General features: G+C 40.2%; 1 protein-coding gene across 1 annotated transcript; it reads left to right on the forward strand.

Moving 5' to 3' along the window:
- Positions 1-3,767: 3,767 nt before the first annotated feature.
- Positions 3,768-23,268, forward strand: LOC135479327 (ATP-binding cassette sub-family C member 5-like). The gene is made up of 27 exons (XM_064759150.1): positions 3,768-3,792; positions 4,295-4,380; positions 5,024-5,197; positions 5,436-5,498; positions 5,820-5,904; positions 6,340-6,488; positions 7,085-7,192; positions 7,468-7,645; positions 8,627-8,733; positions 9,029-9,100; positions 9,600-9,724; positions 10,169-10,241; positions 10,562-10,765; positions 11,204-11,348; positions 13,146-13,211; positions 14,103-14,293; positions 14,641-14,784; positions 15,079-15,208; positions 15,637-15,919; positions 16,528-16,714; positions 17,921-18,010; positions 18,323-18,512; positions 19,375-19,534; positions 20,368-20,446; positions 21,467-21,580; positions 22,179-22,343; positions 23,175-23,268. The coding sequence occupies exons 1-27, from the start codon at positions 3,768-3,770 to the stop codon at positions 23,256-23,258; spliced, it is 3,477 nt and encodes a 1,158-aa protein (XP_064615220.1). The 3' UTR covers positions 23,259-23,268.
- Positions 23,269-23,469: the final 201 nt, after the last annotated feature.

The raw sequence follows: 23,469 nt of genomic DNA on the forward strand, positions 1-23,469 counted from the left end.
CTAACATCCTTTCTGAAACCCCGTATGTGCGCCGAGGGTGGAGTACTACCCAGGTAGCACAATTTTTGACCGCTGAATTTCAACCCTGCCCACTGTCCTGGAACGGCCTGTTTACTTGTTTACTTTCACAGCGGGGACAACTCAAGGCGGGACGGCAACAGACAGCTGTACTAATCGATGCCCGAGAAATGCCTACCGAACCCAGAACAGAACTAAAAACAAAATAAACATAAATGAACAACATAAGCACTTTGGTAACAGATGTCGATATGCTACAGAGAATGGAGGTATTTTATACCTCGCTCGCCGCCGATTGACTTCAGTGGAGTTTGGTATTCCGATCGCGTCACTTTCATGTGTAGAGTGCAGTGACGTCTAAAAATGTTAGCTCAACATTTAAAATTTAATACACACAAAAAGCTGGAGTAAGTTGTTGCTGGGCTGAATATTTGGAATTACCCCTACGCAGATTAACGGTGATCTGCAGTGTGCCTTGAATTCTATTACGTGTGATTACATTTCGGCATTGACTTAGGCGCTGCTATACCAAGATGTCTGCAAAGCGCAAAACCAATGACAATGATGTCGTTACGGACTATTTACAGATATCGAAAGATGTGTAAGTATCACTCCCATTGCATTAGGCCTTTATTAAGATCGTGGTTTTCACGTACGCAGAAATGCTAGGAAAGTCTAAATGCAGTTCTCTTCCAGCACTGTATTTCAATATTGTCTAAATTAACATAAACGGCGAGATCAAGTCAGTTTTATTCGGAAAGCCAGACATAAATGTCCCCCAAACTATTTTAATTTACCTTCCAGAATGCTTTATGTGCTATACAAAAAAGGATCAAAATAGGACCAAATACGATTGCACTTTCTGCCTACATCTTGCTACATCCGGCTACATCACTGTTTTCATACGAATTTCCCTTATATGTCTACGCAACAGTTCGAAAACGGTTCATTTTGGCGCAGCCGTGAAAACTCTCGAATTATTGGGATTATTATTATTATTGGTCTCAAAAACCGCCTTAGAAAATAATTGATATTGTGTAAAAATAATTTAAATTAAAATATAATTTAAAGTACGGCTAGAGACAATTCTCTATTATCTCTTTTTTTAATTTATGTAAATTTTGACGTGTATTATGCATATTATCGAGATCAGAATATTTTTCTATATAGATTAAATACGGTTGGGTAAGTTTATCATCATATTGCAGGTTTTGATTAAGCATATTCCAAGCATCATGTCACGCAGATGAATGAAAAAATATTTTGTGCAACTTTTAATCAAACTGTCATGCCCTTTGTGAGTGAGTTCCAATCTAGCTGTCGCTACTTCGACTACGGGTTTAAGTCAGGATTTTTACGAGATACCTCACTAAGGGCTGTTATTTCTCTGGACACTCTCCCTCTCTAATATGAGTGAAATCTTTGTGAGTATATCGATAAACACCGATGAAATAAATAAAATCCATTTAGTAAAAGAATCTTTTAGCACCACTTGACTTTCAAATTCTGGGTTTGAAAGCGACGGCTTGGTTGGTTTTAAGAATTAGATATATCATTCCTCAGCATTCTGATTAAACAAACTGTGTGTTATTTAGGTCTCAAGAACAGCCGCCGTACGCCGAAGCAGGGTTGTTTGGCCAGATCTTCGTCACGTGGATCCCCCAAATCATGGACAAGATATTCAAATCTGAATTTGATTCGGAAAGGGACATGTGGGCATGCGCAGTGAGGGACAGGTCCGATATGAACTCTACCACGTAAGTCTGAATGTGAACTTCTCAAGCCGGAACAAACCGAATCCCAGAATGTATACCGTTTTAGTTCTGGGCGCGGTACCTATTTCAAGCTGTGTTCTATCAACAGCAGTGGCGGTTTGTCACTAAACAGTATAATAAAGAAGTCCTCGGTATAGAGAGTAACACTACGTGGGAAGGTGTTCCAGCAGCCGGGGGTCGGTTCTTTCCGGTTTCCACCCACCATAATGCTGGCCGACGTCGTAAAAGTTAAATAATCTTAAGTCCGGTGTAAAACACCAATCAAACAAAAAATTAAATACATTTTATTCTAACTATTAATGTAATTGCTTACATAGTACTCTCAAAATTCTGTTGTCTGAGACAAATTATTCTGTTACTGATATTCTGTAAATCATGACGGTAGACTTCTACTTCCACAGTTAAATATAACACACAGTTCTTTCAGTTCAATACAAAGGTTGTGTTACACTAACAGGATATTATACTGAATATGACAAAGTATAATGTTATAATAACAAAATACATTCAGTAATAAAGCACTCCGACAACATATTTTTGGTTAAAATTAAAAGGCTTTTTCTTGAATGTAGCAATATAGCCCTACTCCTACCCCCCCCCCCCCCCCGCCACCCCCACCCCCCACCACCCCACCACCCCGTCCTGACACCTCTGTTAAAAGCAACGGTCCCAGACTAAATTGTTTCATTGAGTTTAGTTTGGTTGGTAGCAGATAGTTGATCAGCAGGTAGTAGATCAACATATATTTCTTTAAATTCCTTTCATGTTATAAGTGCGGCAAAAGGCCTTTTCTTTCCAATCTTATCTTTCTAATTAAATAGATATCAGAGCTATTCGTGTTGCTTTGTGCAGATACAAAAGCATAAGTATTGAGTCAATAGCCCTCCCGCTGTTCATTTACGGAGTGATGGGACATGCACAGATTTTCAATTGGAGTGTGAAGCACAGTTCACCCACTCAGTCCCCACCGGCCAACCTACCACCCCACCCTCTCCCCTTCCACTCCTCCTGTCGCACAGCCTTGTAATAGTCAGTCATGTGTCACAGGGCACATTTTAAAAAACACCTGTCGCCAGTCCTGTAGTAACATATATAGCGTGTTTGTCCATACTGTCTACACATCGATGTTTTATCCATTAACACTGCAAATTATGAAGCTGTGGCGTACGTACAATGCCACAAATATATACTATACACACACAGATTTAACAAAATTTAAAGAACATATTAAACTCTCATACTCAAACTGGATATAAGAAGTTTATCAGAGTCGGTCGTTTTCTAACCAGATAATGTTGTGTTGCAAAAGATAAAAAAGTAGGAAAATAAAGAAAAATAATATCCGGTTTCCTAAAGATAAAAAGGTAAAACAAATGAAGAAATAAAAATGTCCGCCTTCTTTCCACCAATATACAGTGTTTGTCGCCGTCTTAGAATTGAAATATTCTTGAATATGTCGTAAAAGTACCAATGAAATAAATCAATCAATCAATCAATTCACCATCCAAACTCTGTCCACCAGATTGGACCGATTATGGAAAGAAGAGCTGATTCACCGCGGAGAAGAGAAGGCTAGCACCATGAAAGTCGTGTGGAAGTACGCGAGGAACGTCTTCATCATCCTCATCTTGTTCAACATCATCACATCTTTGCTCAGCTTTGTATCTGCCGTGAGTATGAGAGTAAAAGCCGAATGACCACAAATGGCGTCAATTAGTCCACATTTCATCGCTGTATATTCCCATACCACCGTTTCTCGCTAACCGCTTCCAAATCTGCGTTTAGTGATTGCTATAAACGTACATAGTATGTGAAATGCGTGTTAATAATTGTGCGCGTTTATTTTGACAGTCATTTTGTGTCAACTATCTGCTGAAGTATGCTGATGGCGACATTGAAGGAATCGACATTGGCGTGATTCTGGTGGCTGCCATGGCTATATCTGTGCTCGGGCGTCTGCTGGCCACAGCCTACATGCTCATTCAGGGCATTTATATAGGTAATGAATAGACTTATTTGCATCACTGTGTTCAATCTGACAACTTGTGTGGCCTTGGTGACATTAAGCGGTCGACATGCTTTCCGCCGACCATAAAACTGACCGCAATGATCTGATTTATTTATTTGATTGTTGTTTTACGCCGTACCCAAGTAGATTATACGATGCGACCAGCTTTACGGTGGGAAGAACCCATGTAGACCCCAGGAGAAACCCACGACCATCCGCAGGTTGCTGACACACATTCTCACGTAGGATCGGACAGGAAACCAAAAGCAATCGTATGAGTATGCGGCTAAGCAAGAATAAGTCAATCGCATGAGTGTGAAGAATTTGTAAGGTGGCCTCTGCCTGGGGATGCCTGGACACAATCGGCAACAGGCTCCTCTCGCCCTCCTTGTTTATACGTGTGATATAATTTTGTGTATAGCACAATAAACACGGAGTTAATCGACCAATACCCGACGATTTGTTTACAGTCATTTGTTCTTATTGTGTTTAGGTACCCGGCTAAGGAATGGTATTATGGCGTTACTTTACAAAAAATGTTTGAAGATTAAGGACCTAAGTGATCACACAGTGGGAAAGGTATATATATATGTATATATACATGTATGAACATCAATGTCGGTTCAAAATATAAAAGATGTGAACAAAACCTTGGGTATCATTAATGCACATTGTGGTAAGGACATTGTTGTGTAATAAGGGGCATTGTTGTGTAATAAGGGGCATTGTTGTGTAATAAGGGCATTGTTGTGTAATAAGGGCATTGTTGTGTAATAAGGGGCATTGTTGTGTAATAAGGGGCATTGTTGTGTAATAAGGGGCATTGTTGTGTAATAAGGGGCATCGTTGTGTAATAAAGAGCATTGTTGTGTAATAAGGGGCATTGTTGTGTAATAAGGGACATTGTTCTATATTATGGGGCATTGTTATGTAATAAGAGGCGTTGTCGTGTAATAAAGGGCATTGTTGTGTAATAAGGGGCATCGTCGTGTAATAAGGGACATTGTTCTATATTAAGGGGCATTGTTATGTAATAAGGGGCGTTGTTGTGTAATAATAAACATTATTTATGCCGTGTAGCTCATGAATGCATTTTTAACGTTTTTATAATCAGTGCAAGATGTAAAATCTAATGTTTTGACAACATAGTTGCTAACATTTATGTGCTGTTAAACAAACGACTTCCTCATTTGAAACTTGCGTAATATTGACGCTATTTCAGCTTATAAACACGTTATCTACGGATGGAGAGCGCATACAGAGGGGAATAATCATGCTGTTCGCGCTGTTTGGTGCGCCCGTCCTCCTCGTCGCCGGAACCGTCTATGCCTGTTTGGTGATAGGACCCATGGCTTTACTAGCCTTAATCATTTTTACTCTACAGTTCATTACAGTGGTAAGTTTAAACTCTGGCTCTAAGTCATTTTTAAACGTGAAATCGGCAATCTTGCTACTATTCCGTCTGTAGACCAGATACATACTCGATTGCACATGTCTCTGCGGACCTTTCTTGATGACGCACATTCTGATTTGTGTCACTGTGAATCTTTGGTTTGTGTTACTGTAGATTTGTCTTGTTTTACTGTATATTTGTGTTTTCTTTTACTGTAGATCTTTGTTTTCTTTTGCTGTAGAGCTTACTTGCGAAGAAGTTAGGCTCACTGAGAGCGAAGGCTGCTAGTGTGGCCGACAAAAGGGTAAGTATCGTGAGGGACACATTTTTTTTTTACATTTTCTTTCTATTTCTATACTCTCCAAATACAAGAAACGCGTTCATGCAGGTGGCACATATTGGTGACACCAGATGTGGAGAAGAATATCGTCTTTTGAAGCGGTGCCATCAGTAAATGAGCTTCCGTGGCTTATTTTATGTCTGCTCATTTTCTGACTTGGCTGAAAATTACAGCGTATTTTGATTTCCAAAATAGTTAAAGAGGCGTCTATTGTGTTGCAATAATGGGTTTACAGACCAAATGCCATCCGACTAATATGTCTTTCTGTTTTTTTTTTTATTTCAGTTGAGATCCATTAGTGAATTGCTCACCTGCATGAAGATCATCAAAGTGTACACATGGGAGAATTCGTTTATGGAGAAAATCTTCTGTAAGTGGTCAACGTACCCGTAGTCTTTCCCCCTCTGAGAATGAAAAGATCACAGCTGGTGCCAGCATACCTGTATGTAGGCCTAACAACCAAGTGGTCTGATCTTACACAGACAGACCCAGGTTCCATCTCGCATCTCTCAAAACTTGAGATTTAAAGACAAAGAAAACACTAACGTGAATCATAGGTCAATCAAAGACCACCAAACACTGTCGACAAACATAGCTCGATTTTTTTGGAATTGTTTTAGACTAGTAAAATGAATTTTTAGATTCTTGGGTGGCCTTTTCTAACCACACATAGACTGCTAGATAGCATCATTCATAATGCGTATACCTATCACAACTTTCACACAAGCGACTGGAGTTGCGTCCCCTTGACCAGCCTTGCTCGTTTCCTTGCCTTCGTCGCTCATCTCAATGGTTTCGTTTGCAGCTATCCGTGACAAGGAGAGGGCGGTGTTATTCTTCATGCGTGTGTTACAATCAATCATGCTGATGTCATCGTCTTACTCCCTGGCCTTCGCTCAGGTCGTCACTATTGTAGCTTCCATCCTTGTCCTTGGTGTGGTCACCCCTGTTGAGGTAAGATATATAATCACGTGTAGATAACAAATGAATAAAATGAAGAATCTGTCCGTACTAATGACTTTAAGTCGTTATAAGCGGGAATAGCTTACTAACACTGCCGTTGGACATATAAGCGGGAATAGCTTACTAACATTGCCGTTGGACATATAAGCGGGAATAGCTTACTAACACTGCCGTTGGGCATAGTCTGTAGGACATGCCATTTTAATACATCTATCAGTGAGGTCCCATATATCAGACATAAATAATCAAGAAATAAAATAATGATTCGGTCAGCGTCAATAAATTATGAGGTGATATCCCAGAAACGTTAACAAACTACGTAATGGGGCTAAGACAATCACATCAATGTATGAATAGCCAATGACAAAAACAAAGACTTGGGTTTAGTTGAAATCAGTTGCATGTGTTGATTGCAGCCCACACAGTAGCATATCATTATCTACAATGATGATATTATCTTTAAATTGTTGCTAACCCTCAAGAAGGATTTATGTATATATCTTCAAGATTTAAGTATGCCGAGAGCATTTTACTTGAGACGTGAATGGTGTTTGGTTAGAAAGCAGTATTTATGTTGTTTATTCCAGGCATTCACTCTGATAACTGTCCTGAATACAATGAAAGTTGCCATGGACATCATGCCTACCGCTCTCCGAGGGCTCGCCGACGTCATCATAGCGTTCAAACGAATGAAGGTAAAGGCGAAAGCCACGACAACACTCTAAATATTTGGATGTCCACGTACAGTCCTAATAATGGCATTGTTGACAACTCGTTCGTACGGTAAAAAGGCAATAATTAGAACGACAGACAATAAATTCAACCTAATGGGTCAAAATTAAAAGCTCATACACCTAGACAGTATTTGGGTAATTTACCCCATTTAAATTCTGGCCATTCCATTAATAGTGAATTTATATGAAAGCTTTGTTACCCATTCAAAAAAGTGTTTATTTATTTTTGAACATAGGAAGTGCTGTTGATGGAAGAATTCACCCCTCCGCAGCAAATAAAAGACCCTGGAGAGAGGGCACGCTACTGCGTCGTCTTTGACCAGAGCACATTTGCATACAAAGTTGAGATCCCTCCAGAAGGAAACGAACCGAATGCAAACAAAGTGAAAACTGCGAAATCAAAACTGAAGGAAGGTAAATGTCTCATGGCAGTCATGTGTAAATCTTCAACTGTTTGTTTTCCCCGGGCTTTCTTCCACCACAGTGTGGCTACCGTCGTATACGTGAAGTATTCTTGAGTACCTCGTGAAACACCAATAAGAAATAAATCAACGTTTTGTCTTGGGATAGGGTGACATCTTTCAAGGCTTAACTCTTGTCGTCGCAACAGACATTGGTGTACCAGTCAAACATAATGGACGTTTAAGGTACAGAATGCCACTCCATGAAAAAATAAGACCAATTTCCAAAACAAAGTTTAATACGAACTACAAAAGTATTAAAGGAGAAGAAAATTTAAATATCAAACAAATAAGATTGAAAAAAGAATGCATATCCTTTTCCGTTTGACGATCCAGAAAGTTGGACGCAGGTTCCGAGTTTACACGACTCTCATTGGCTGAGAGCCAACACATCCGCAGCATAAATTACAGGGTGTTAAAGATGGATGACTCGAAAACTCAGTGGTTTTGCCGTTTTCAGACTGTACGTGTATGGCGAGGAAAAATCGCAAAATTATGCAGCAGGCACCACCAGATAGAAAAAAAATGTGCTCTTTTCAGTATGTTTTAAGTTTTCTTCTCCTTTAAGGAGGGATTTAAAGAATTAGGACACTCATTAAAAAAACCACTTAGCAGTTTTCAGGGTTAAAGGAACAACGCATGGAATGTTTTAGGCGCGTAAATTTAATTGGAATACAAGTCGCGCTAAGTTGTCGTCATTCAACTTTGAGCCAACAATCATTAAATAATCGTAAGACCAATTTCCAAAATAAAGTTTAATAGAAACTGCAAAAACGTTAAGAAAGGATTTCAGAAATTAGGACAGTCGTTGAAAAAGCAGCAGTCATTCAACCTGGAGTCAACAAAAAATGTGAACAGCAAACCACATAAATTTCACATTGTTTAACAATTACAACCCGTATATTTAGTTCTGACCCATTTTTTTCTCTCGTAGATAAAAAGATAGGATATGGAGCCTTAAAGTCTTCAGAAGAGAAAACAGGCTTGCTGGAGAAGACGTCTCAAAAACCGGAGCAGGGATATGTAGACATTCCATCACTGGTAAATCTGAACTTCGGGCTGCCAAAGGTGCGGGTTTCATTTTGTTTCATTTTGCCGTCATTTAAACGATTACAGCTTCTGCGCTTATCCACAATAATAATGAATTACTGAAAGTTATGTCCCTTTACTCCATTCAAAGTTTGATGAAAAAGCGAACATCTGATTTCAATTCTCAGTCATTCGATGAATATCCATGCAAAGAATTTATCTCTAAGTATTCTGAGTCATCAAATGTTAAACGCGTCTGGCCCCTCAACAAAATTGGACACTAAACGGTGGCTGATCTTTCTTTCAGGGTAAACTCATCGGAATATGTGGCTCTATAGGCTCGGGGAAGACGTCGTTTTTGCAGGCCATCCTGGGAAGGGTAAGAATCCCTACACGGGCATTAGGCCTAAGCACCATATTCCATGAAACTACGAATGAGAATTTATTTTAGTAAATATTTGTCATCTGAGTTCTTGTCTGGGTTCGTAGGGATTGTAATCTCCAATCAATGTTTTGCAAACAAACACCCTTCATAACATGCTGTATGGTGTGGACATATGTTAAGTTTTTTATTCGAATCGAAGATACAATTCCAGAAAAATCAAATAAAAAAGAATACCATGCCTATAATTAAAATTCTGTTATGTGCACTTTGAAAATATGATATGACTCATTTTATTTTGTAGCAGTAGAATTATAATATAAGGGTTGATATACACACTTTGTATTTCGGCGGATAAATCCACGCATGTGGTATATATTCTATATAAGTATGTGATTTTAAATATACCCTCTAATTTGTCAAAGAACATAAAGTTGTGTACATATAAACACTTAGGCAACATAATGATGTATGCGCGACTTGAATTCATTTACAGGTGGAAGCCATAAGTGGGTCTTTTGCCATAAATGGGTCAATTGCGTATGTCGCCCAAGAAGCTTGGTTAAACAACGCCACAGTGCAGGAAAACATTTTGTTCGGAAACGAATTCAATTCGGCAAAGTGAGTACCGATTATGCGTTGCCGTCCTGTAAGGTAAAGGAGAACAGAATATCAAAATACGTGGGAATTGTAAAGGAAAGTATGCTAAGTATTAGGATGCCAGAAGTCCTTGCCAGATGAAATTTAAAGGTATTGATTTTACACCTTTAAATTTAAAATTGCAAACGTTTGATAATTGGAATGTTAAGGCAGATGACTCGCAGTTTGAACTCACTCATATCAGTAAACTTTGTAGGGATGTTTTATAGCAATATAGACTGTCTATATACAGTCATTCTCTACCCTGCTCCAAATGTGCTATCCGCCTTATTTTTGTCCACTACATTACTGTAAACGATGTTGAAGGCTGGCGGTGCAACTGTTTTATTACATTATTCAATCTTTCGTAACCGATCGTTTTGTTTTAGTCTTGCCTGTTGTTGACCATTGCTAATTCGGTTACAGGTATGAGCGTTGTCTGGATGTATGCTGCCTGAAAGATGACCTGGAAATCCTGTCAGCTGGTGACCAGACAGAGGTGAGGCAAACAATCAACCTTCTCACTGTCTTTTCTATATTTACCCAAGGTGTTTTAGCTGCTTAGGCGTCGTTGTTCTTTTTCTTTATCCTAAAGTCTCATTGTGAATTTTGAACATCTTGTGAGGGCATATTTTATTGTTTAGATAAAATTGAAATGTCACTTAAGGGTTTAAACCGGAAAATCGGCGTTTACAACTTTTTACAATTTGTTTACCCCTCTGTTGGTAGGGGAGATAAATAGTCTATCTAGGCTACACACCATTTTAAGCCACGTTAGTGACGATAGTTTTTAAATGATGCTGTACTCTTACATGGTAGGTTGGGGAGCGTGGGATAAACCTAAGTGGCGGACAGAAACAGCGAATAAGCCTGGCCCGGGCGGTGTACAGCGACCGGGATCTGTACCTGTTAGATGATCCACTCTCCGCCGTCGACAACCGTGTAGGCAGCCGCATCTTCAGCGAATGCATTAAAGGGGCGCTGGCCGGAAAGAGTGTCCTCCTCGTGACGCACCAAGTCAGGGTAGGTTACTCTTGATGACTTGTATTCCTGAACCCAGTCAATAGCGCATACATCTGCCAAATCACGTGCAGCTTCAAAAGTTACATTACACACAAGACATTTTAGTTAGTGCGGTCAGTATTATTTAAAGTGGTCATGAGCGATTTACAAAGCTGTAATAAGTTTTCCTTGGGTTATTAAAACTGAATGATAGTTCATCTCCACTTATTTCGTGCCACCGCTAGTGACGTATTCTCAGTAAACCGAAACATTGCTAGTACGGTGTAGAAATTAAATGGATTCGTTGATGAGGTGTATGGAAAAGATTTGATTTGTTAGTTTTTATGCTTTCAATATCGTGCCGCGAACTTGGGTTTAAAACGTTTATCCAGAAATATTCCCAACGAAGGACACCGATTTGCGCACCTGTAACGAATATATTTTCCTTCCATTTGTCAGTTTTTGTCCAAATGTGATGAGGTAATATTCATGAAGAGCACGGGTCTGATGGCCACGCATACCCATGATGACTTGATGCGGATTGACACTCAGTACCGCGAAATGATCAACTCTGTGGCAGCCGACAGCGGCGAAAAGGACGACGGTATGTGTGCTCTGTTGAAGGGTTTCTGCGTGTACTTAGAGGTTGCTCGAGAGTGTGGTTACTAGTGTGGTTGTTAGAGAGTGTGGTTACTAGTGCGGTTACTCGAGAGTGTGGTTACTAGTGTGCTTGTTAGAAAATATGGTTACTGGTGAGTGTGGTAACTTATGAGTGTGCCTACTGTTGTGGTTACTGATGAGTGTGGTTTCTAGAGAGTATGGTTACTAATGTGGTTACTGGTGAGTGGGGTTACTGGAGAGTGTAGTTACTAGAGAGTATGGTTACTAATGTGATTACTGGTGAGTGGGCTTACTGGAGAGTGTAGTTACTAGAGAGTATGGTTACTAATGTGATTACTGGTGAGTGGGCTTACTGGAGAGTGTAGTTACTAGAGAGTATGGTTACTAATGTGATTACTGGTGAATGGGGTTACTGGAGAGTGTAGTTGCTAGGGAGTATGGTTACTAATGTGATTACTGGTGTGTGGGGTTACTGGAGAGTGCAGTTACTAGAGGTTTGGCATTTGGAATAACACCCTGAGTGAGGCGAACTGCCAAGACGCACTTCACTGGCTACCTGTGCCTATGTGACAACTATCACACTGTCGTTGCTTCCCTAGTGTTACTCTCTATGCTGCAATCATTTATACAGTACAAGGTCAATTTTGTCGAGCTAGGCACGAACTCTCTCTCTCTCAAGCATCCTTTGATTAATGAAATAACTTCACGCCAGATTAGCAACAAGCAAAATGAATGGCTGTTCCTAGCGGTTAGGATTTGTTTGATTAGACTGACGTCAAAAGGAATCTCCAACGGGGTAAATATTGTGACTGTGATTGTCTCAAATCGTCTACAAATCCACAGCGCTTGTTTTAACGGTGGGTTGTCAAAAGACATGCGGGTACCAGAATATGCCATGGCGATCGCAAATCTCCTCTGTTCACCCGACGGTTTCAGGATGTCAGATCATCACAGGCTGAATTCATGACTTATAAGAGCCCTTATGTGTGGAGAACCCCCAAGCCCTGGAATCCTCAGCAAAATACACGTCTGTAGGATAATTCCCGGTAGCATGGTGGTTTAGTAATTGCATTTGTGTCAGATAACAAGCTAACGCCTGCCAACAAAATTGGTTTCATCGGTTTATAGCGTAAAAACACAATGGCCTGCTTCGGGATTAAGGTAGTAAATTGAAAAGCTAATTCAAACCTGGTGCCAAATCTCTCTCAAGAGAAACAACCTGCATACAAACAAAGCTTCCCTTATATTACTTTCTGCCGTAAGAAAGAAACCCTCCACAGCCGTGTTTAGGTGTAGTTTGTATGTTATCTATACTGTGCAGGCGTAGGTTGTATGTTATCTCCACTGTGCAGATGTAGTTTGTATGTTATTTCCACTGTGCAGGCGTAGGTGGTATGTTATCTCCACTGTGCAGGTGTAGGTTGTATGTTATCTCCACTGTGCAGGTGTAGGTTGTATGTTATCTCCACTGTGCAGGCGTAGGTTGTATGTTATCTCCATTGTGCAGGTGTAGTTTGTATGCTATCTCCATTGTGCAGGTGTAGGTTGTATGTTATCTCCACTGTGCAGGCGTAGGTTGTATGTTATCTCCACTGTGCAGGCGTAGGTTGTATGTTATCTCCACTGTGCAGGCGTAGGTTGTATGTTATCTCCAACGCTTTACAGAAACAAAAGGAGTGTTTTTCACCACACAAACCATACAATGCCGAAGCACTTGCACACAGAACGCAGGCTTTCACTCTTTTTAAGTGGTTATCTTATCTATATGTTTCTATTTCAGAAAAAGACAATGTCCCTGCCGAGATCAAAGAGAAGGAATTTGTTCCAATCTCAAATCCAAAATCAGGTAAAGATTTTATACGTGGCGTTTATGCTGCGAAACTTATCGGAAAATGGAAAAGTTATGTGAATAGCTTCACTTCGTAAAACATTGATAAGCAGAATAAACAGAAATCGCACTGATCACATATCCGCTTTCTGGTTTACATTTAGTCACATTAGTTTTATGCACGGCATAATGGAGTTTAATAGCCTTGGGTTTATTGGCTGTCTGGTTTATATCGTCTAGCCGGAAATCAGTTCTTGTCAATCCTGAGTTAGTTCCGGGCAATCCTACTTGACAACTCGGTTACACTATTACACTTCCGTGCCAAGAAGTCGTCGACTTCAACGAATAAACACGTTAATGAGAGATGATTTATTCACGTGGAAGCCATGTTTATCAGTGTTTGTGAGTGTTATTATCATGACATGTCCTACATATGCCTGAACTCCACACGTTACCTGTGCCAAGGTCTAAGTTGTTAACATGCTTTGCGCATAGCTAAGTACATGAAATTATGGCATCATTTTACTCGGTAAGTTATACTATCAGTCTGCCTATGATTATGACGAATGAGATTCAACCTCAACTCATCAGGAAGACATTTCTTGTAGTTCAGTGTCGACAAAATAAATGTCAAGTTCCCTTTGAGCCCACGAAAAAAACCCACGACCATATTCAGGTTGCTGACATACCTTCCCCCGAAAGACTTTCTGTGTAGATCAGGGTCGTGGAGTCCTCATGTCACAGATCCACTAAATGCCCTCACGGTATATCCTCAGAATACAAGGTCAGTGGTTTCCGCCAAATCCTATCCAGATTCATTTTCTATATAAAAAAGCACGCTTTGAAACAAGTGCAAGTTTAATACCCAAGTCATTACATCATGAATAGTAAGTCGTTCTATGTGCACAGGAACCGGAAAGTTGACAGGTAAAGAGATGTCGGTGCAGGGAACCCTCAGCTGGTCAGTGCTGGGCGCCTACCTCAAGGCTTCAGGCGGTTACCTGGCCGGAATCGTTCTACTGATGTTCGTCTTTCTGAATGTTGCAAGCCAAGCATTCCCCGCTTGGTGGATTAGCATCTGGCTTGAGAAGGATTTCCCCGTAAGTTACCTCCCCATATTTCTCCCTCCAGCTCCCAGGCATCTTATCTCGCAATGTTGCAAAAGCTTTTTCAAGGAGACCGTAATTAATCAACAAAGTACAACTAAATAAAAGTTTGTGATTATCCGTTCTGTTAAACTAAGTCAACATTCAGATATTTGCAGTATCAACAGCAGCTATCTAAATTACACTCTTGTACAAGTGACTTTCATAATGAGATCATTTTCATTCAGAGGAAGTTTGCCATCACCATAACGGTTTCTCTTTGAAAGGACAGGGAAATAAAACAACAAGAATAAAGGAAAACGACGATCCAGACGCTGACCATCTTCTTTTTTTATTTCCAGAATGTGGATCCAAACTGTACCCATTCTTGTGAGACGATTGATATTCGGGAAGATCCATTCTTTATGCACAATCTTCTGACATATGGCGGAAGTCCGGTCCTCATTCTGCTATTCGGTGTCAGCGCTGCCTTCATCGTTGCCAAGGTAACATTACGCATCTTTTACAATAACGTTTGCATGTAATTAACAATTTGGGCACAGGTCTTAAATATTCTGTGTTACATCTCCTGTAAGCCTCTTGTGCAGCCTGAGTTACTAACGCAATGCCAGCCCAGTGTGTAATTTTACTGGTTAATAATTTTTAGTAGGCTTTTAAAATTAAAGAAAAATACAGATGAATATGACGTGATATGACTCAACAGAATTTGGATTTGTCACCGATGAACATGGCCTCGCGGCGCATTGCTAATTGTCCGATCGGATGTCTTTTCCCCATAGATTACCTACACAGCCTCGACCACCATGCACAATGAGTTGATACGCAAAGTTTCCATGGCAACAATGACGTTTTTCGATACGACACCTGTCGGACAAATTCAGAACCGATTCACCAGCGACATGGATCAGAGTACGTAATCCACTAACGTTCAGTACCTTAGTGATATAAAGAACTGGCAGAGCTCACGGAACGCGGATAAGGTTTTGCATTGTGAAGCTCAGTCTGTTTTTCTCCACTGATATGGCGAGTGTAGCTGGCCTCCGTCGTATAAGTGAAATATTTTCGAGTATGGCATAAAACACAAACGAAATCAATAAATAAATCCACCAGGGTGTAAAAACCAATATGGTCCATATGGAGACCACCTTTACCGAGACAGCCATTTTCTGTCACAGCATAGCAGATATTCTGAATGTACCCATTTCATTGTAGTTGACTTCCTCTTCTCTACAAACCTGGAGTTGTTGTAGTGTTGGCTTTCCAGGCTTTTGTAATAAGTGAACGGTCATATTCTGTCAAATTATATCAGACATTTAGAATGTACCATTTTTTTGTAGTGGACACCTTCCTCTCAACAAATCTTGAGTTGCTGTTGTATTATGCCTTCCTGGTTTTCGTGATCCTCGCCACCGTCATCATTTCTTCCCCTCTCGTCACGATCGTCATCGTGCCCTCCTTCTGTTTGTTCTTCTACATCTGGTATCGCACACGACCCAGTATTCGGGATCTCAAGCGAGTAGAAAATGTCGCCCGATCCCCGCAGTACAGTCTTATCACCTCAACCATCAAGGGATTAACCACTGTCTCCGCCTTCGACAAAACTACCAATTTCACCACCAAGTAAGCCCTAATTGCAATTACCTTAAAATTGGCGCCATGGCACATGCCGTCATAGCCTATTATTTTGTGTTCCATATGAAATGTACATATATCTGCCGGTCTATAAATGAAATATGGTTTAAACCAAACAAATCATCTTTCCGGCATTTCAGCAATGTCCACCATTACGGAAACCCAGTAAGTTTATACTTTCGCATAAGTTTCCCCATCCGCATGTCCGTTTTCTGTTAGCCGCACAATAGACAGCACCGGCTGCCGAAACAGCGTCTTCCTCGCTAACGATCTGTCGCAATTTCATTTCCCAATCGAGCCATCGAGCGATGAGATTTTAAGATCGGTAATTTCCTTTTAGCTCGATTGGCTTAAGAGGAGTAGGTCAAGTATTGGTTGGCCCGGTGTCACTATAATGTGACGGGGTGACACATCTGATGTTTTGGGGCATGGCGTTCGGGTGAAGCGACACTATAACTGAGTAATGTGCCGGACTTGCCACAAAGTGTCACGCCGTCGTGACATAATATTGAAAGCGACGTTAAAACTCAAACAGTGAACAAATGTTATAGTCACAGTATGCATCATTTCTACCGCCTTCATGTTTCTTCCCTCAGATTCTGCGCTGTGCTGGACCGTTTCCACGTCCGCCTGGTCTGTTTTCAGTTCGTCTCCCGCTGGGCCGCCATTAGGCTTGATCTTCTCGTCTGGATCATTATTGTCGCTATCTCCACGGTCATCGTGGTCTTACCCAGCGGAAAGGCCGCATCAGAGTCTGGATTAGCTCTCAGCTTCGCTCTACAGGTAACAGGGGATAGCTCACACGCCATCTCATTATGATTAGCAGCGTTCTTGAAAACACTTCTTCTCCCTTCCATCTCTCTAACTGATGTGTTTATAGAATGGTGGGCGGTTAGCATTTTACCTCACTAGTATATCAAGGCAGAGAGTGTCGTGACTGTAGCCGTCCCCTGAGTGGCACCGTTCGCCTATCACCACAGGCCAGTAATTGATGGACGAACTTTATTTTCCTCTTTCGACTAGTTGAAGGGTAATTTTTTCAAATTCCCCTGTTTAGAAATGAAACTGGGCTTTCGCTACTTTGTTTCCCCGGGGCTCTCGCCGGTTTCTTCCCGCCATAATGAAGGCCACCGTCTTAAAAAAAAAAACAATAAAATAAATAAATATATCAATTTCTCCACTTTCGTCGTCATATGACTGGAAAATTGTGAAGCACGACGATAAACCCCCAAGCACTCACTCACTTTCATCAACGTCGTCGTCATATGACTGGGAAATTGTGAAGCACGATGATAAACCCCAAGCACTAACTCACTTTCATCAACGGAGAGTGGGGGTAAACATTTATATAATTTTATTGAACTATAAGCTAAGTATCCAAATCTCTGTGACTGTTGCGTCTTGGTGCGGTCGTATGTGAGAAGGTCTATCAGCAACCTGCGAGTGGTCGTGGGTTTTCTCCTGTCACGTTGTATAGATTAAACCTTTGGATAACATCATTGTGTTACTTACCAATGATAAGAACACGTTGCATTGATTTCGCTCTTAAGACACTTTAGACAAAATAACGGAAACCTTGAAGAAACTCGTAACTCATGGCTTTTTTATTTCATTACTGCTTCTGTATATTAGTTTGATGATTCGCAATCAAGTCACAGTCTTCTTTCACTTAAATACATTTAGTGGATCAGTTTGTTAGCGCGTTAGCGTAGCGTAATGACACAAGGGCCTCTCACCAATGTGGCCGCTTTGAGTTCGAGTCCAGCTCATGCTTCCTCTCTGGCCGTATGTGAGAAGGTTCTGGCCGGTTTCCTCCCACCATAATGCTGGCCGCCGTCGTATAAGTGAAATATTCTTCAGTACGGCGTAAAACAACAATCAAATAAATGAAATAAATTAAGTACATTTATTCATTCATGTAGTAAAATAACCTTTGGAAAATTTGCAATAACTCGTTATTGTTTACAGCGTTTTTTTTTTCCTCTTCAGCTGTCCAGTATTCTGTACATTATTGTGATGTATACCAATGAAGTCATTGCCTCATTTACGTCTGTTGAAAGAGTTGATGACTACATCAAAGTAAGTACTTCAAGCTCATTGAAGATCCTTTTTCGTTCTTTTTAGATCAGATCATTTTTAGACTCATCTGTGGTGCTTATAAAAACTTCCATTTCACATTACGAACCTGTCCAAGCAGTGACAACTGTTTTTTTTGTCCGCTATGCATAAGTTCAGTTTTTCTATAAGATAGAGCTAATGCATTTGTAGTTGGTTTTATTTTTTCCTCCTTTTCTTGGAATACCCGGAAGTAGCGCTTACATATTTAATATAATCCTCTCTTTTATGTATAAAACAAATTTAAAAATCGATTTTGCTTTTTATTTGTGGCAGAATGTACCCCAGGAAGCTCCAGCTATTAACATCCACCAGCGCCCTGAACAGTCCTGGCCGGAATATGGTCAGATTATGTTTTTCGATTTCTGTATGCGGTACCAGCCCCACCTGCCTCGCGTCCTCAACAAGCTCTCGTTCCGGGTGGACCCCATGGAAAGAGTTGGAATCGTCGGAAGAACAGGAGCGGGTAAGTTGAGATTACTAATAAAACATTAGGCCGGAAAAGTTACGCAGTGCACTGTGAAGGTTGGCTGCATAGCATTAGAACAAACTACAACACTGTAAATGTTCGGGCCATTTAAATTTATTTGGGAATTGATTTCTGTTAACCCTTTCCTTCATTTGTTTGATTATTTTTTGTGGAAAACAGGATGTTAATAACAAAACCCCATACTGCTTTGCATAAGACAGGCTCTTAAGCTATAATAACGATTTCTTTACCGATCGGTGTCATTGCAAACTTTCACAGTGAAATGGCAGTGTTTTATTTATATTGCAAAGGGTGGAACAAGCATGCAGTTTTGGTCTTAATGTTTATCAAAGCTTCTATAATGAAGGCAAAGTCTGTAACGATGGACACTTATATGACTTGTCGATGGTACAAGTATCTGTGCAGACATAGTGAACTTTATAAGTTTTCTCGGTGTTGCCAATTTGTAATGCTTTCTCTGATGGTCAGGGTGATATTTTTCTCCGGAGAAGTAAAGAAAAAATGTTCAGCGCAAATTGAATTTTCTCTGATTTTCTGTCACAAAATAAGTTTCTGAGCGAATTCGCAAACGAAGCGGAATCAAGGGAATGGAAAGTGTTGTATTCCGACGAGGAATATACTAGCTTTTATCTCCATTACCTGTATAGCATTACCTTAACCCGATGTAGTTATTTGAATTCTGTTAATTATGCGTTTCATCTCAAGTAGCTTATATCAATCTTAATATGTTGTGGAAGTGAATATAAAATAAATGCGTTTCCAGGATAACACTTCAAACTTCATTCAGTTGAACCAAATTTGTTAAGGGAATATAGGAAATATTTTTTGCTGCTTTTAGGAAAGTCTTCCATCACAACTGCTCTCTTCCGGCTCGTGGAGAAGGAATCGGGCAGTATATTTATAGACGGTGTGGATATTTCTACGATTGGCCTTCGAGATTTGCGTCGTCATCTGTCCCTAGTACCACAAGATCCTGTCTTGTTTTCTGGAACTATCAGGTAGTTACCCGATTATCTCCTTACACTTTCATCCGACCATATCCACTATAAACGGACTTGCGCCTGCCATGTTTGTCTATTGGTACTTTAAACATATGAGCACTTTTACACTACATTGGGCAAAACTGGATTTTTTTTCTCATAGAAAACACTTCGACCTGAAGGGAGAAAATCTAGTTTTGAACCCTATTCATTTGATGTTTTGTTACGTTTTCCCGTTCTAAAAAATTATCGTTACGTGATCAAGCTAATCGTGTTTTACACACTTCGCATAACACACATTCACTGGCGATACCTTGCAATTTTAATACGTTTTTGCGGTCAATGAATTCACCCTTGGTTGTCACAGAGCCTTTCCCATTAGAGAATGGATCTGTAGTAACATGATTTCTCTTTTATGGTCGTATCTATAACGTCTGGCAATTGTCTCGTCTCCTCTACCGGAAGCTGGGTTAAATGTGTTCGGTCAGGCACTGAACCTCCCTCTCGTCTGGCTAAACTAACCTTCTCATTTCCTCAGATAATGGCAAATTCTTTTGTTAGATGCGGAGGTCATAAAATTGTTCATGCTGACTAACTGATCTGAAAGTTTCCTTTCATCCCTTTGAAATTGGAGAAAAGATACAAGACAACACCTCCAGCCATGCGCAAATCTCATGTTCTATTTCTAAATTTCTAAGTTTTTCTATGTCATGGATAACTGCCTGTCATTAACAGCTGGTACCTCATAGCCATTTATAGCAGCATAGAACTTCCATTATTTACAACAAATGTTTTCAACGTTAATGTCATGTTAAATTTCACTGATAATGGACAATCGATTTTTTCTCCAGATCAAACGTTGACCCCTTTTTCGAGCGAAAGGACACGGAGATCTGGGAAGCCCTGGAACGTGTGAACATGAAGAAAAAGGTAATTATTATTTAAGGTACTTTGTCTATTTTTCCAGTTGGTGATAGGAATATAACGGAAGAAATGTAAAAATGAAGTCAATATACGGGTTAAACCCGGAAATGTACCAAATTCAAACGATACCATTGGTGATGGTAATCAATATTACTACGACAAATGCCATTAAACTTTCTAACTCAATGGGACACACCAAGTGCGGGTTCAACACCCACATTGGACAGGCAATTTGCAGATTTTTCTAATCTATCTGCTTGTAGGGCCTTCGTGACAAATAAACAGTGTGTATATGTGTACGTCACACGTGTGAAAGTTCAACAGTAACTTGCAAACGATCAGTAGTTTACCCCGCGAATTTCGGTTTTCTCAACCCATAAATCTGTGTGCCATCGTATAAATGAAAAATTCTTAAACATGGCTTTAAACAACAATGAAGTAAAATAACTCATCGACTTGACTCTACTTTCTCAAGCGATTCTACTTTCTCAAGCGATTCTACTTTCTCAAGCGATTTTACTTCGTGTATTTGGGTGGTGTCCTTCGCGTGAAGGTTTATTACTGAAGGAAATCGTGTAATGGGCATTTGGGCTGTCTTATTTGGAAATTGGAATTCTTTGCATCATAACAAGGCAATGTTCCAATGCTGACTAATCCTAGAGAGACACAGAACCTACCTCATGGCGTGTGTGGCTGACAGCGCCAAATATTCCGACTGTAATAAGATATAGCTCCAGAGCAGGCTTTCTCATTCAAGAGACAAAAGAGATTTGCTGCAACTGACGTTACAACTAGGTTTACATAATTCTGGTGATTAAGTGTATCTAGGGCTGGACCACCTAAGCACAAATCAGGAATTTGACAGACATTTTTATCATTGTCAGTGTAGTCGCTTGTTTATCCTGTTCTTTACAGCAATTACTTGTCTCACCATCTAATCACGAGTTCATCTCGGCACAGTAATGCAGTTTTACCCTCCTCTCAATTTTCCTTTGTGACTAACGGCATTTTGCTTCAACCAATCAGATTTCCGCTATGCCTGGTCAGCTGGAAGAGAAAGTTCAAGACGGAGGCTCGAATTTCTCGTTAGGAGAGCGCCAGTTGATCTGCATGGCCAGAGCTATTCTCAGCAAAAGTCGGGTAAGTTAACACCAGATGCTGACAATGATTTCCACATCAGACAGGTGTTACCATTAGTGTTCCATGTCATAGTACAGATGAGGTGATAATCCGGACAAAGGCCACGTGTGCAAAGTTTTCTTGTATCCTGGAACTTCTTTTGTACATGGAATGAAACTCACGGTGTTAAAGGAGCAGAAAATAAACAATGCTGTAAACAACATCACAAAGAATTTTCCCAAGAAAATACCAGTTAAATGTTAAGGTGGTTAAGGTGGTACGTTGTACAGAATTACAAACTTATACAATTTGCCATTGAGCGTAAATCCACGAGGCAATTTGGTGCTATGAGGAAAGACTTTGATGTTCATGGATGCGGCGATGCGAGTCCATTCTTTACTCTAGCATTCGAGGGAAATCATTACACGACGTGCTTGGACCATTTACAGTGTTATGTTGATCATGTACGCACTTTCAATTTTAGCAACAAGTGTTAGGGAAGGGTTTCGTTTTTCACTTCAGCATGATGATTGACATAATGATATATATTTATTCGTATACGTAAAACAGAAATATTTCTTTTCATAAATGTTGCAAATCTATGCTGTTTGTCCGACAGATTTTGATCATGGATGAAGCTACAGCGTCCGTCGATCCCCAAACAGATGCTCTCATCCAGGACGCCATTAGAACCTCTTTCCCGGATTGCACCATGCTAATCATCGCCCACAGGCTCAATACGGTGTTAGACTGCGACAAAATCCTTGTCATGGACAAAGGAGAGGTGAGTGATTGGAATGATTTTAGTCTCCTTTGCTTCTCAGAAAAAAATATTTCCTTTCTTAATTGGCCATTCTGCAGACCGGTCGCTTTTGTAACGTTACCGTTTTCGCTTACAAATTTTAACGAGCATGGGAGATACACAAACATTATTAACGCACGTAATGAGCATTTATCAGGAAATCTGGGACAAATGTGTTAATAGAATCGTAAAAAGGGGAAACCCGTAATCCAAGCCTTTGGAGGGGTATACGTGGCCGAAAAACTATAGCATACTAGCGCATCACAATGACTTACATACCTCTCACAAATGCAGTCTGTGTGAGTCCAGATCCAGCTCATGCTAACTTTCTCCACGGTCGTACATGGGAAGGCCGGCCAGAAACCCGTAGATGGTGCTGTGTTTCTCCCGAGCCCTACCCGATTTCCTCCCACCATAATGCTGGCCGCAGTCGTACAAGTGAAGTACTCTTGACTATGGCATAAAATCACCAATCAAGTAAATAAATAAATAAATCAAAGTGATGGCTGTATGAAACCATACACTGGACATATTTACATAGGCCATTTTGATATCAATGACGCCAAAGTGATAAAATATCTGCTTCCGACTGATTTCTGCTTACTGTGTAATGTTTCCCGCTGACTTTGACGTAACGATAAACAATACATATTGGTGCGACTCCTTATTCCTTGTTTTCCCTGTGGGCAATACCATATTCTATAAGTACTTCATTACCCCGTTTTTCCTATCTGCGCTTGATTATTCTGTATCTAAGTACTTCATCATCCTGTTTTACCTTTGTAATCTACATTTACATCTTTTCCTTTCCAGGTTGCGGAATATGATTCACCTGAGAGACTGCTGGAAAACAAGAACTCTATTTTCAAACAACTGTTATCAGCATCCATGAAATAAGAACAACCCCAACATAATGTACTTCTGTGTCCAAGTATTTTAACGCATATTATGTAAATAATGATTCTGTAAATATGTAAATAAAAAGTTTGATAATAAAGGTGCTGTATATTTAACACTATATTCAGACTTTCTTAACTGTTTTTCTCTCAGGGATTATAATGTCGTTTTCACAGTATTTTGCTTAAGTACGTATAATCTGTTTCTTGTA

Source organism: Liolophura sinensis, chromosome 12, assembly GCF_032854445.1.
Source record: "Liolophura sinensis isolate JHLJ2023 chromosome 12, CUHK_Ljap_v2, whole genome shotgun sequence".
Taxonomy (NCBI): domain Eukaryota; kingdom Metazoa; phylum Mollusca; class Polyplacophora; order Chitonida; family Chitonidae; genus Liolophura; species Liolophura sinensis.